Raw genomic sequence first — 12,983 nt, 5'->3', positions numbered from 1 at the left:
GTAGAATTAAATTGCGTTACTTAAGTTGTTTTGTGAACAAAGAGTTTCCAAGTCTAATGGTGAATTAATATTGCAGGGATCTGCCTCTACTGACGGTTCATTTTTGGAAGTCTGAAGTTATTTGGATGCTTAATACATTCATAGGTCGTTTCACATCTACCAGTCTTTACCTGCCACTGCACGTACACGAATTTTTAAGTGTATGTGCATGTATGTGCCTGTGTCTTGCTACCAAGGCCTGATTGTAAAATCCCAAGCTTTTATTTGGATATTCACCTCTTGCAGCAACCATGACATTTGCTTCATTGAAAAATTGGCTCTTGGTAATATTTAGTGAATTAAGATGTTGTTTGAATTGTGATGTGCTGGGGTAATAATAACGGAGGAGGAACAACAAATAATACTTAGTAAGCAGTAACATAGAACAGTGTGCCAGCATCACTGCTTTGGGCCTGATTGTTAAAAAAGCAAATATTGAAAGTGGGTTTCTTTTACTAATGATCTTATATGGTGTATAACTGGCATCTGCTTTGAGAAATATCTGTGGGTAAAGAAGGCAGCAAAGTCAACATGTAAATATAGAACAGGAAAATCCTGTTTTGGGACGTCTCTCCCTCACATTCCTCTTTGAGTATCACAGAGTGACCCAGCATCTAAAAAGCCTTCATCTCTGTTCTTAGACTTCTATTTCAGTTTTGTATGATAACCAGGTAATGCCAGGTAATGTGTCTGTGTTGGCAAACTGCATTCCTTAGCATGCTACAGCAGACAAGATACTTATCAATTGAGACTTCATATGGATACACAAACTTCCTTCTTAAAACAACGGATGAGGTTTTACTTAAGAATAGTACCACCTTTAAAAAAAATAAATAAATCGGCTGTCATTGGCTCATGTTCCAGCCACTGGTGCTTGTAAAGGATTTAAGAATTATCACCAATTATGTACTCATAGAAGCATTATTATTCCTTTTCTGCTAATAATTATTCTTTCAGCTGTCGCTAGACATAACTTTTTTTTGTGACTTAGTGTCAATTAGATTTTCTCTTTTGTAAATTTGATTCTACAAAGACAATCTGCAGATGTTAGTGATGAATTATGATTGCCCTGTTGTATGTCAAGCATTTTCATTTCTCAGTAGCTGTAGAATTGCTTCATCCTACAGAAACCACAGAAGTAATTTTCAAAGAGCGTGTGCTTTTCCGTGAGCGTCCACACCCAATGGAGTGAACTAGCTTTTACACATCATGCTGGCTTTGCTTTGCTCTAGACTTTTCAGACTGAAGTGCACTTTCTGTACCCCCCACAAAGTGAAACGTGAAGCCAGCATTCTTGCCTGGAAAAAGGCACCATGTACTGTAAATAGGATTTTTATTTTTGGATTTTGTTCATGGTGTTAGAGATTCACAGCAGGTTTCCTTGACCTCAGTGATCCATGTGGTGGCATAGCTTTTCCCTGAGCAGACTGTCAGGCTGCAATGTGCTTTTAACTAAGCGTATGACAGTTGATAAATACCTGGCATTTTGAGTAATTATCTTTTTTGCTGGCATGTGTTTCAGGTAACTTGTAACTCCTCAAGCTGTCTCTCTCTTTCCCTGCTATGGTTTCACAGCTTTCTTAGCATCTGGTTCTTCTCTTGATGTTGAGACCCTTACATGATTGAACTGTACCTTTAAAAAAAAAAAAAAAAAAAGACATAACCCCCAAAACTACCAAAAATAATAATAATAAAAAATCCAAATCTGTTTTCCCTCATTTTGTGCTTGATCTACAGAGAAAACTTGGCTGCTGGTTAATTATTTGCCAAAATATTCAATGTTTGTCATGAATATTTGGGTGAGACTGATTTGTGCTGTGTGTCAGTCTAAATGCACTTCAGCTGAGGGTTTGCTGGATTTTGATTTGGTTAAAGTCTGTGGCAACAGTGCTGATGAGCACCAATATTAATTTGAAGATATGATGTGTCCTAGTCACTGGAGTGTGGAATTACACTGGTAAGGGACATGTCTCATGAAACTTTTATGATTACCAAGTGAGATTCCTTATAATGAAAAGCATTTGCTGGCAATGATTCATTTTGAACTGCAGTTCTTATTCTTTGCTCTTATTTTTACCATGTTGTGGCCTTTGACCTGGAAGTGAAACTTTTGTCCTATTGACACTAAAGGTTAACAGAGCAGGAAACTGGATCACTGTGTGTCCCTTCTTCAACCAGGATAATTTAGTAATTGTGCAATTATGCAAAGACTCCCATTCTGATACTAAAAATAGTATTAAAAATTAAATGAATGTAATTAAGGTTTTCTAGGTCCATACGAGTCATCTGTTTTCTGTTTTCAGCAATTATATTCCCTTGCACATGAAACCAAATTGACTCTAAATTTTCAGAGCCATTTGTCTTCTGTGGAGTCAAAGGTGGTTGCACTGAGTCTTCTGACTTTAGTCTTCTGCCAGTTGGTGTTGGGTGGATCTGCAAAGCTTTTTCTCAGTTTACTGTTCCACAGACTTAGGTAAATTTTTTGTGGCATTTTACATGAACAGTGGTAAACAAGTTGCATTACGCTGGGGTGTGTTCGCAGTCATGATCTGTGTTAAGGTATTTGAAGAGTGTGTCTCATTTTGGGAATGTAAGCATTTCTACAGCTGTTACCTGTATGGTTTTCATTGAAGTAAATTTTTTTTTTTTTTTGCTGCAACAAGGCTTTATTCTGCTTTCCTTTTTTATAAGCAATCTCAGGACCCACCTGCTGTGAAGGGCCTTACCTTAGCCACCAAGGTGCGTAAAACCATGAGCAGCCGAGTCCACGAGGCTGTGAAGGCAATCGCGCTGTGCCACAACGTGACACCGGTGTATGAGTCCAATGGTGTGACGGACCAAGCTGAAGCCGAGAGACATTATGAGGACTCCTGCAGGGTGTACCAGGCCTCCAGTCCTGATGAGGTCAGTATCCATTTGGGTGTATAAAAATATAAATATGACCTTGCTTGTCCCTGAAAAAAAAATTACGTGGTGAAAGTACTCCAGTGTAGTGAAGGGGATAATATCTTAATGCATTTATTGCACTGATAACCCATGAACAGACCGTAAGTGCGCTCTCAGCTGATATACTTCAGCCAAACCTCCCTCTCTGCCTGAGGCTACAGGGCTACATGGTGACTAGTGTCTGGCTGTTGTATCAGCCTCTACATCACAGAGTTTTTCTCATGTTTCTGCACCCTTTGTCCAGGCTATATTTCGCCGTTCGACTCTGAGTCCCTTTGACCACACCTGTTAAATTATAGGCAATCTTGTCTTCTTCTGGGGGCATGACTTGTGGGAGGGAGTTAGAGCTCTCCAACAAGTCACCTTGTCCCTGATCTACAAAGTGTTCGAACTTCCAGACCAAGTGAAAAGTAGCTGGGTAGCACTGCTAACCCAGGTAACATCCTTACCTGTGTGGACTGAACAGACCTGGAGCTCAAAGTGATTCTTCAGAGTAACCAAAGTGCACCAGGGTTTGTCTCTGAGCGAAGCTGTGCCCTGCCAGTTCTCTGACAGCACCCAATCCAGCCAGGGCTATGCAGGGTGGTACAGCAGAGAGAAACTTTGCAGCTCTCCAGAGACTCACTGGAGACCTTTACAGAACCCAGGAGAGATGATGTTTAATACAGGACTTACGATTAAAGTGCTCTTAGCCATCCTCTTCAAAATCTGCAAAATCTGATTAGCGTTGGTTCCTTCTGTGATGCAGACAGGAGGAATAGAATATAGTTTCGTGTATTGGTTATGCTTTCCTCGTTGTTAGGGGTGAGAAATTATTTGCATAGAAATAAATTTATTTGTTAGCCTTATTATGCAAGGACTTTTGAAATTGTATGTATTAATGAAAGACTGGCATACTGAGTTAGCTTCCTCACTCCATGTACATTCAAAGTATCCACGACACTGTTTTTCTTTCCCAAATACAGACAGTTTATTCATTGCATATAAGATGTCCTTGTCTGTATTATATAAAAGCTGCATCTTGCTTCTCCCTTCCCCCCAGCATTGATGTGCCTGCAGTGACAACAAGCACTTACTCCTCCCTGGCTTTAGAGCTGGTGAGCAGTGTCTATGTGTGTGTCCTCTCCCACCACATAATCTAGGTCAGTGTTTTGCTTACCTGCTTTTCTCCTCTAATGTGTTGCTCTCTACGGTAAAGACAGCTTATAGAAATCAACTGCCTTTGGACTGAAACAAGTTCTGAATGATTTCCAGATGGTAGTTTTTGTGATCTGCATTTAAGGTTTTTTTTTTCCTAAAGCATTTACAGGCTATTTTTGCATGGATTCTCAGTTTATTTACATATATACTGTAGTATATAGTGAAGTTGGTGATTTTTCTTTTCCTTTTTCACTTTATATAGTTCTGTCTTTAAAATGTTTATGTACCAATTTGTCTCACATACTCAAGGGGTTATTGTTTGTTTGTTTTACTATAGCATGATAACTAATCCTTCCAAGATTATTGTTTAAATTCTTTTTTCCTTTCTTGTGGTGTCTTAAGTAGAGAATTACAGCAGGTTTAGAAATCAGATATGCTTTGCTGCACTGAGGAAATCTTGTCTGTAGGTCTTAGATATACAAATATTGTTTAGACATGCTCTGCGTATGTCATACTAGATGGTACAAAACGTGGGATCAGCACAAGTCAAATCCCTGAGAGGAGAGCAATGCTGTTAAATAACATTCCCTGTAGGGGAATAGCTTTGGACTCCTGTTAAAGCCAGCCTTTGAAATCCTATATCAATAAAATATTGCCATGGGAGGGAAGGTCAGTTTATGAAATGAGTACAAAAACTTGTATTCTCTTTACTTTAACAGCAAGAGTAATTTCTACCAGTTGGCATAGGATTCATTTCCTGTAACAGAAAGCAGGATTTCCTAAATTTGTTTCCTGTGCATGCTGCCATTTAGAAGTCTTGAAGTATCTTTATTCAGATATCGGTTACAGCCTTGGGGCTCTGCAAGCGTGTCAGTTGTAGCCATACAGTAACTAACAGGGGAAATGAAATAGATATAATCTGATCAGAGATAAGAGTGCCTGGGATTCCTGGGCAAACAGTCTTTAACCCTGACAACCCGCTGCAGCTGCCAGGACATGAAAGGGTGCACCGATCAATTGGTTTCTGCCTGTTGTTTGTCTGCCTTGGCAACCCTAAATGGGACATTTCTAGAGCAACTCGTGGCATAGAAGGATCAATTTGTCTCTTTAGAATGAAATTTATTAGTCGATATCCACTTCAGTGGTGGCTTGGGTAATTTAATTGTCAGAAAGAGCGAAGTTTGGGGCATAGTGTGCTGAGCTGCTGTAGCTCCTTTGCTTTGCAATGCTCAGAACTGCATCTGACTTGGCCTGGACGGAGCTGTAAACTCCTGGAGTGCAGTCAGGGACTTTATTGATTTCCCCTCATCAGTGATCATGGGCTCCCTTGAAGAGTCTGAGGGATTTCAAGCCTGCTTTTAAGCTGTTTAAGCTGTGAACATATTTTTGACTCTTGAATGTTTCTTATCTTTTCGCTGTGGCTAAGAGCACCTCTAATTACCTGTTTCTGTGGCACAGAGTAAACCTCTTTTGTTTTGCACCAAGCTGGGAACGTGCACCATTCTGGGGTGCACAGACCCTTCCAGAAGAGCCCTCAGCGTCGTCCACTGGTGCTGCAGCACTTCCCAGAGGCTGGGCTCTTGTGTGGCCTGTTAAATGGGGGTGGTAATTTCAATGCTTTTAGTACATCTGATAGAAACACTTCAAAATTATATCGCTTTCTCTCTTGGCTATTATTCATTAAGCACTGTAGAGGATGGGAAGTAGCATGTTCAAAGGGGTCAGTCCCACTTCCCCTCTGGTGCTGAATGTGGTTCACCTGGAGGGCCATTAAGGGCTGACAGGACCCACACCTTCTTGGGAGCAGCATCGAAAAAGGGGATTTCTTTCATTATTCTTCCCCTCCCATTGTTGTGTTTTCTTGTGGATGCGGGGCCATCCAAAATGACTGGTGTTGTGCAATGCAGTGCAGTTATCTTGAAGTGTGTTGTGTGCATGATGTGGCACCTCTGATGTGCTGCTCATCCATTTGTTCCTCTGCGCAAGGCTTTTCTTTCAGGAGCCTTAAACGCTTCCTGACGTAGGATTTAAATGAAATGCTAGCAGGGAAGGAGGGAGGAGGTGAAAGAAAGTAGCAAAGGAGATGCTTTAAAGGGCTGAGCTGGCAGCAAAGATTTGTATCTGCAGATATTTACAGCTTGCCAACATGGGCAGATCAACAGCCAGTGCTGCACACACTGAACATCACGTAGCGTTGTGCTGTGAAAAATTCTTGGTAATTATTTATTAACCAGGGTATTAGAAACCCAAGCTCCATCTCTGCTCTGGGAGAGTGTTAGGAGGATTATCTAACCGCATACTTAAAGGCGCAAAGGATGGCTTGAAGAAACTTTTGAAAAAGATAAGCTTGAAAAAGCCTTTGATTTCTTGTAATCTTTGTGAATAAGCCTGCAAAAAATTGCTAATATTAAAACAAATAGTGATTTCAAATAGATTTAAAAGCCTTTCAAGGCAAACTAATTTTTTTTCTAATCTGTCAATTTAAGGCTACTTTATGAAAGGAAAAGTTTACTTTAGGTTGTCTTTTAAGCCTAATTGTGGGTGAAAATGAGCTGAGTTCACTAAAGATTCTCCAATTTGACTATATCAATTCATCTAGTAAAATCTTGAGTCAATGAAGGTATTTATAGATTCAATTTTCATCTGTATCTTGTTTATGTGATTTCCCAAAATAAATTCCATTTTTTGTCTAAGGAATTTGTGGTGGCTTAAGGCAGAACCTGAAAGCCACAAGCGATAATTAACCTTCAAGTCAGCAGAATCCACGTGCCCAGCACTGTCTTGCCTTTGAAAATGTCACTGTAAATACTTGCAGTATTTCGTGTCTGTTTGGAGAAAGTACCGCTTGATCCTTTCTGGAGGCCCGTGATATATAGGCTCATGTCAGCTGCTGCTCCCATCCGTTACTGCCGAGACAGCTTCTAGAATTAAACCCTCGTATCTCAGCAGGCTCAGTCTTAGCTGAATCTGTCAGCTGAGGTGGGAATTCTAGGGAGATCATCAGGGAAGCAAAATAAAGGCTTTGGTCTTCCGTCATGACTCTGGTTATAATCTAGTGAAAGCTTGTAAAGAATTCAGTGTTGTAGGTCCTTAAACACTAGAATGTGCAATCAAAATGATACCCATATAAGCTCAATTAAATGAGTTCTGGTGCATGCCTTGAAAAATCTGGGGGGTTTTGGTTTGTTTTTTTTAATGTTTGAGGAGAAGGGATTCTCTGCTAAGAAGTGTCTGAGCCAGCCTTCAGCTGTCTTCGTGATCAGTACAGAGGTTGAAAGCTGTTGATATTATTACCAAACAGATAAAGTATAACACAGAGCTCATTTTGTTTGTTTGCTTTTTTTAATATGAATTTTTAATGTGCTCTGCATTAGTGTTTCTGGCTTTGATATTGCAAATCCAGGGTAAATGCCTCATTTTGAATTCCTGATTTCATAAACAGCAATCTGGGAAATAGGAGAGTCAAAGAGTAAATGTTTGTAAATGATGTGGCCAAGCAGAGGTTTGGGCACCCCAGGTCCAGGCAGGGAGTACCTGAGCCTGTGCTCGCTGAAGGGCTCGTCGAAGGGACCCAGCCACCTCCTGAGAGTCCAGGACAGCCTGGCAGCTGAATCAGATGGGAGCAGGGCTGCCCGAACCCTGAGAACACTATTGATAAGCTTCTAATTTTAGAAAGAACCGTACAGGAGCGCCTGCATATATGAATGGATCCTCTCTGTAGCACTGTTAATGACGAATGAACTTCTTTGCAGCCCCCACTGGGTGTCCTGTCAGGGCAGGTGTGGCTTGGGTTGGCTGCCCTCACCATCGCCTTCTTCTCTCAGGTGGCCCTGGTGCAGTGGACCGAGAGCGTGGGCTTAACGCTGGTGGGCAGAGATCAGTCCTCCGTGCAGCTGAGGACGCCGGGTGGCCACATCCTGAACTTCACCATCCTCCAGATCTTCCCCTTCACTTACGAGAGCAAGCGCATGGGGATAATTGTTCGGGTAAGTGGCTTTGGGTAAGCTCTCCTGTCTTTGTGAAATCTCCTACTAGCACAACGTGAAACACATAAAACATTTGCTCTAAGCTGTGCTGTTCTTCCTGGCTAAGCTTTGCAGTCACTTCTACATCGGGCTGTAAGCTGGTTCTCTGTTTTAGCTACTAGCATCTTATTGCTGGGCTTTGGTGATACATCCTTTGCCTTTGGCCATATTTGTTGGTAAGTGCTGTAAGTGCCCTGAGACATCTTTAGTTTATTGGTCCCTTGCTCAAAATAACAAGGAGCATAAGCTTCCAGCTTCCTCCAGCTGCTCCTGCCCGCTCACATTTTAAATTCATCCTGTATTCTGAGTGGGTCTCTGCAGAGAAGCCAGGGTATGCTTCATTAAGTTGTGTTTATATACTTGATAGAAAAGTGGATGCCCTGAAATTTTCTCATCTAAATGAAAAGGAGTCATCTTTTTTCCTCTTTGATTTGATCTTTGTTACTTTTAAATTATCTATGTTCTCCCTTGTGAAGAAAAAGGGGTTAATTTTTTATTTCTGTATTTAGATTATGACTACCACCAAAACCAGCAAAGCTCCCACTTGTGGTCGGTGGGAGCAACATCAGGCCCAGATCCTGCCTGTGAATACTGTTAATGGAAGCATTGACCCTTCTTTATTGTGCTTGTTAATTGAGTGTTTTATTTTGTATCTTTTGAGCTGCTGCTAAGCCACTAAAATCAGCTCCCTCTGTACCTTAAGCAGAAGCAGGTTTTGAGTAGCAGATACAGGCTGCCTGGGTATTGTTTTGCCATGTTCCAGTATATTCCAAAAAAATAATATCTTCAAGCAGTGTTTTCATTTTCATTTAGGAGAAAAAAAATAGTTATCATGTAAAATTTTCTAAATATGTGTATGCCTGTGTAGGCACAGCATTTGGCTTTGATCCACAACTTGCAAGGTGTTTACTTCTTCAGTATATCTTTTAAAATTGTGCTGCTTGTTTAAAAAACAGAAAGAAGGGGAGGAAAAGTAGCATGAAATACCCAGAAAACGGCAGATGCAGTGAGCAGCTGGGGAGGGAGAAGCTGCAGAATGAAACTGCACTCAGGATTGTAGCGAGTAAAATTGAAATCGTGATATTTTCTGCTCAACTATACAGATACTGCCCGTTCTTATAAACTGCTTTTTTTTTTTGCTGGCAGGAGCTATTGTGATTGTCTTGCCAGGCTTCCTGTACAGTCTGGGTATAGAGTTTCAGCAAGTGATTCATGCATCCAGCCCAGTAATGCTGTTACCGAAATCCTTGGCAAGAGACACCCATCACCCCTGCTGGTCCTGTTCGTTCTGGCTCCTATAAAAAGATCTCCTTCAATATATAACTTTTAGTAAATAAAGTAGTAGTTAATATTGAAAACAAGTAGCAGATGTTGCCTTATTTGGAATATTATTGCAATATCTGCTGGTTTACTCGTGATCAACTGTCATTTCTGTAACAGATTATTTCAGTTCTAAGAAGTAGTCACAGCTACTCTTCACTGCACTGTTTACTGACTTTATCATCTTCTTGAAAGAAGGCCTGTTTGTTTGACCACAATATTTTCCATTCTTCTTTTTCTTTGTGTTTCTTTTTTCCCCTTACCCATGCGGAATGGTCTTTGTTGTAAAGCAAAGATAGTGCTATTGTCATATCGGGAATTGAAAGAAGCCTTTGAACCATAGCCAGAGTCAGACCACGGTGGAAAAAGATGCCTCTCCAAAACAATATAACTGGCAAATCTCTGTGTAGATTTATAGTGTGATCTTACCATAATATGAGAACACACTAACCTCCTATTGAACTCGGTGAGAGGAAATGACTAATGCAAGGAGATAGCTGATACAGTATTTATATTGGACAAAAAATCTAAACTATCTTAAGCCAGTTCTGCAGCACGGGAAGTGGAGTCTTTATTCAGTTTCCTACAGAGATGTTGTTAGACACTTTTTAATCAAATAATTTAATAGATAAACCTTTACCTTTTGGCTACTGCCAAAAGCGGTATGTTTTACTTAAGCAGATTCTAGTTGTTTTGCTTGAATGGCACGCATTTTGCTTTGAGGATGTGGGATGTGTGGGTATCAGTATATGAAGGCTAGACGTTTCAGGGCATTCAAAACCATGCTTAAGCTTAATTATAAGAATATTCCTCATGAATATATCTGAGCTAAGCAAATATTCTCAGTAAAGGAACTTAATTATTTTTGGTGGCTGCTAGGGAAATTAAGTAAAGACACTTACTTTTCTTTGCACAAGAAAGTATCCACATCAAATGCTGCTTTCTTTTTGTTATTTTTGCTGTGTGTGTAAACTGTTTTGCCAGTGCCACAGGACATTAGGCTTTTGCCTACCAACTCAGACTTTTCAAGTGTGGAAACCTTCATCCCTTTTTTCTGTAATGGCAGAAGAGATTGACAGGTGTATTAAGTAGTGTGAAAATGAAAAAATATGTCCACTGTTCCTTTCTTTAATTTTTTTTTCTGAAATACTTTTCCACCTTCATTCACAGCTGTCTATTTCCAGACTTTGCTGGGCTTTTTGGTTTTGCGTGTTAAGTTTATTTTCTTCCTATCCCTGGTGGCTATCTTAGTTTACAGAGCAGTTTGTTCCTTACTCATTGTTTTGTCTCCTTTGAGGAAATTGCCAGGGTTTCTATTAGCTTGTAATACTAATAGCTGTGACCTCCTTAGGTATCTGCCTGGTTAGAAGGGATTTTTTAATTTGTGGTAATGTAAATATGCTTTGCTTTCAGCCTACAAATTGCTTGTATCAGATAAGTCAGGCAGCAATCTAACCTTTCTGCAGCAAGCATAAACTTTAATTATGTTTCTGCCATTTAATGCAACAGACAGGGTAAATTACAGTGATTTTTACTCTATTAAGTTTTGTACATCTGTTTTGTTGTTTCAGGTAAGTATGAAATAAATTCTCAGAGTGAGGGCCAGAGGTTACCTCAAAGGCACACATAGTTGGAACTGACAAGTATCTGCATGGAAATCGCGTGTTGCTGATAAAAAAGTTGATCACCCTTGTCTAAAGTATTAATTGCTGTCTGCAAGTAACCGAATTGTGATTGAATAGGCATCTTCTTTTGGCCCTGGGACAAGATGCTGAGTTGTGTGAACCTTCGGCCTGGCCCAGTGCAGGCATTTATGTGACTGTTGTGCAGAAAGCTCATTGCTTTCCTTGCTGAGGCCACTCCAGATATACCAATATTGGTCCAATTTAGACTCTCTTGTTTCTTATCTGCAGGATGAATCAACAGGAGAGATCACCTTCTATATGAAAGGGGCTGATGTGGTGATGGCTGGGATCGTGCAGTACAATGACTGGCTGGAAGAGGAGGTATGGGGCTCTTTTCTACCTACGGAGGGTTTCTTATGCAAGCACTTTTCTCCTTTCAGGGCAAAGGATGACAAAGCTTGTCAGTGTGGCAGAGAGGACATAACTGCTGAAACATCTGAGAGTCAGAAGGTCACTGATCGTGGCAATTCATTGGAAGAATCTTCAGGCAAATATATATGCAGTAGCAAGCAAGTCAGGTGGCAAGTTTGACATATTTAGTGCAGAATAAAACCTGTAAATAAAATGGATTTTGCTCAAAACTAATTGCCACTCAAGGTCACTAGATTTGTCCTGGGCTTCATCCTGTATTTGGGTTTTTTTAGACTGAAAGGTCTAATTTCAAAACTACATTTGGCAGCTTTCTACTGCGATGTGTTTGTCAGCTTACAAGTAATGTTGACACAAGAGCTCATAGCAGCAGCTTCAGTTGCTGATTTTCCTTGCTCCCAAAACCTGGTATTCAAAGAAATAACAGCCTTACTTCAAATCTTACCTTACAGAGTTTGTGGCCAAAGATGTGAAGTCCTACAAATCAAAGGCTTGTGTCCTTTTACTTAGAGAGAATGAATTCAATGGGGTTGGTTTTGCCACAGTGGTATAGCAGAGAAGACATTTTTGTTTCTGATCACTGGAACAGATTACAAACCATTGCAGATCTCCTTTTTTCCTCTCAGGTTTATCATGCACTTTATCAGGTGTTATAAGCTTGCTGGGTTGCTTGAATAGGACAGTTATTTTCTTAACTGGCTATCTGATGTTACCATCACTTCAGTGCTGTGCGTAAATCATCTTATTTGAGATCCAGTTTATGGTTTACAATGTGGTACTTATTTTCTAGTGTGGTAACATGGCTCGGGAAGGCCTGAGGGTTCTTGTTGTAGCCAAGAAGTCTCTGACGGAAGAGCAGTATCAAGACTTTGAAGTAAGTTTTTATTTGTTTTTTTTCTTTGTTTTTAAACAAACAATCGCTGAAGTGGTTCTCACAGACCTCTAGTGATAACACCGCCTCTCATCTCCCTGCTCCTTCTGCTACAATTGTCATTCCTCAATGTCTTGCTGTTCTTTTAATCAAAGTTGTTTCCAAGTGATATATGTGAAACTGGATCCCAGCCAGGACCCTCTGTAACTATTTCTGAATCCTGCCTTACAATCTTCTGTGGTTATAAGTTCTGCGAATATTCATCATTGTTAGACAAGTTGTGTCTGTGTGTGGAAATGCATTGGCTCTTAATTTTCCTTGTTACGTTCCATCATCCAAGGAAACTACAAAGAACCGGAATATAACCCCCGCTGGGCTTCATGGAAAGACGGGCTTCATGTGTGGGATTTGTTAGATGGGTTTCTACACACAGTTCTAATTTACTTAGAGATAGTGAGATAGTGGAAATGCTTAGGGTTCTCTGTTGCCCTTGTTTGTAGATGTGTTAGTTGTAGAAGCCATGGTTAGACCTGTGATGCAAGGGAGTTGCTTCCAGGTTTTCTGCAGGTGTCACTTCAGCAGCTACTG

The 12,983-nt window shown here is 40.4% G+C and overlaps 1 protein-coding gene across 1 annotated transcript in view; it reads left to right on the top strand.

Moving 5' to 3' along the window:
* Positions 1–12,983, top strand: part of ATP9A (ATPase phospholipid transporting 9A (putative)) — a 58,091-nt gene that overhangs the window by 28,944 nt on the left and 16,164 nt on the right. The window contains exons 14-17 of the mRNA XM_069872038.1: positions 2,731–2,943; positions 7,950–8,111; positions 11,384–11,476; positions 12,315–12,398. Coding sequence (XP_069728139.1) covers positions 2,731–2,943; positions 7,950–8,111; positions 11,384–11,476; positions 12,315–12,398 — 552 coding nt within the window. The remainder of the gene's footprint in view (positions 1–2,730; positions 2,944–7,949; positions 8,112–11,383; positions 11,477–12,314; positions 12,399–12,983) is intronic.

The sequence above is a fragment of the Phaenicophaeus curvirostris genome, chromosome 18, assembly GCF_032191515.1.
Source record: "Phaenicophaeus curvirostris isolate KB17595 chromosome 18, BPBGC_Pcur_1.0, whole genome shotgun sequence".
Classification (NCBI taxonomy): Eukaryota; Metazoa; Chordata; class Aves; order Cuculiformes; family Cuculidae; genus Phaenicophaeus; species Phaenicophaeus curvirostris.
The sequence above is the reverse complement of the archived record's forward strand: the minus strand, read 5'-3'. Positions and strand labels throughout refer to the sequence as shown.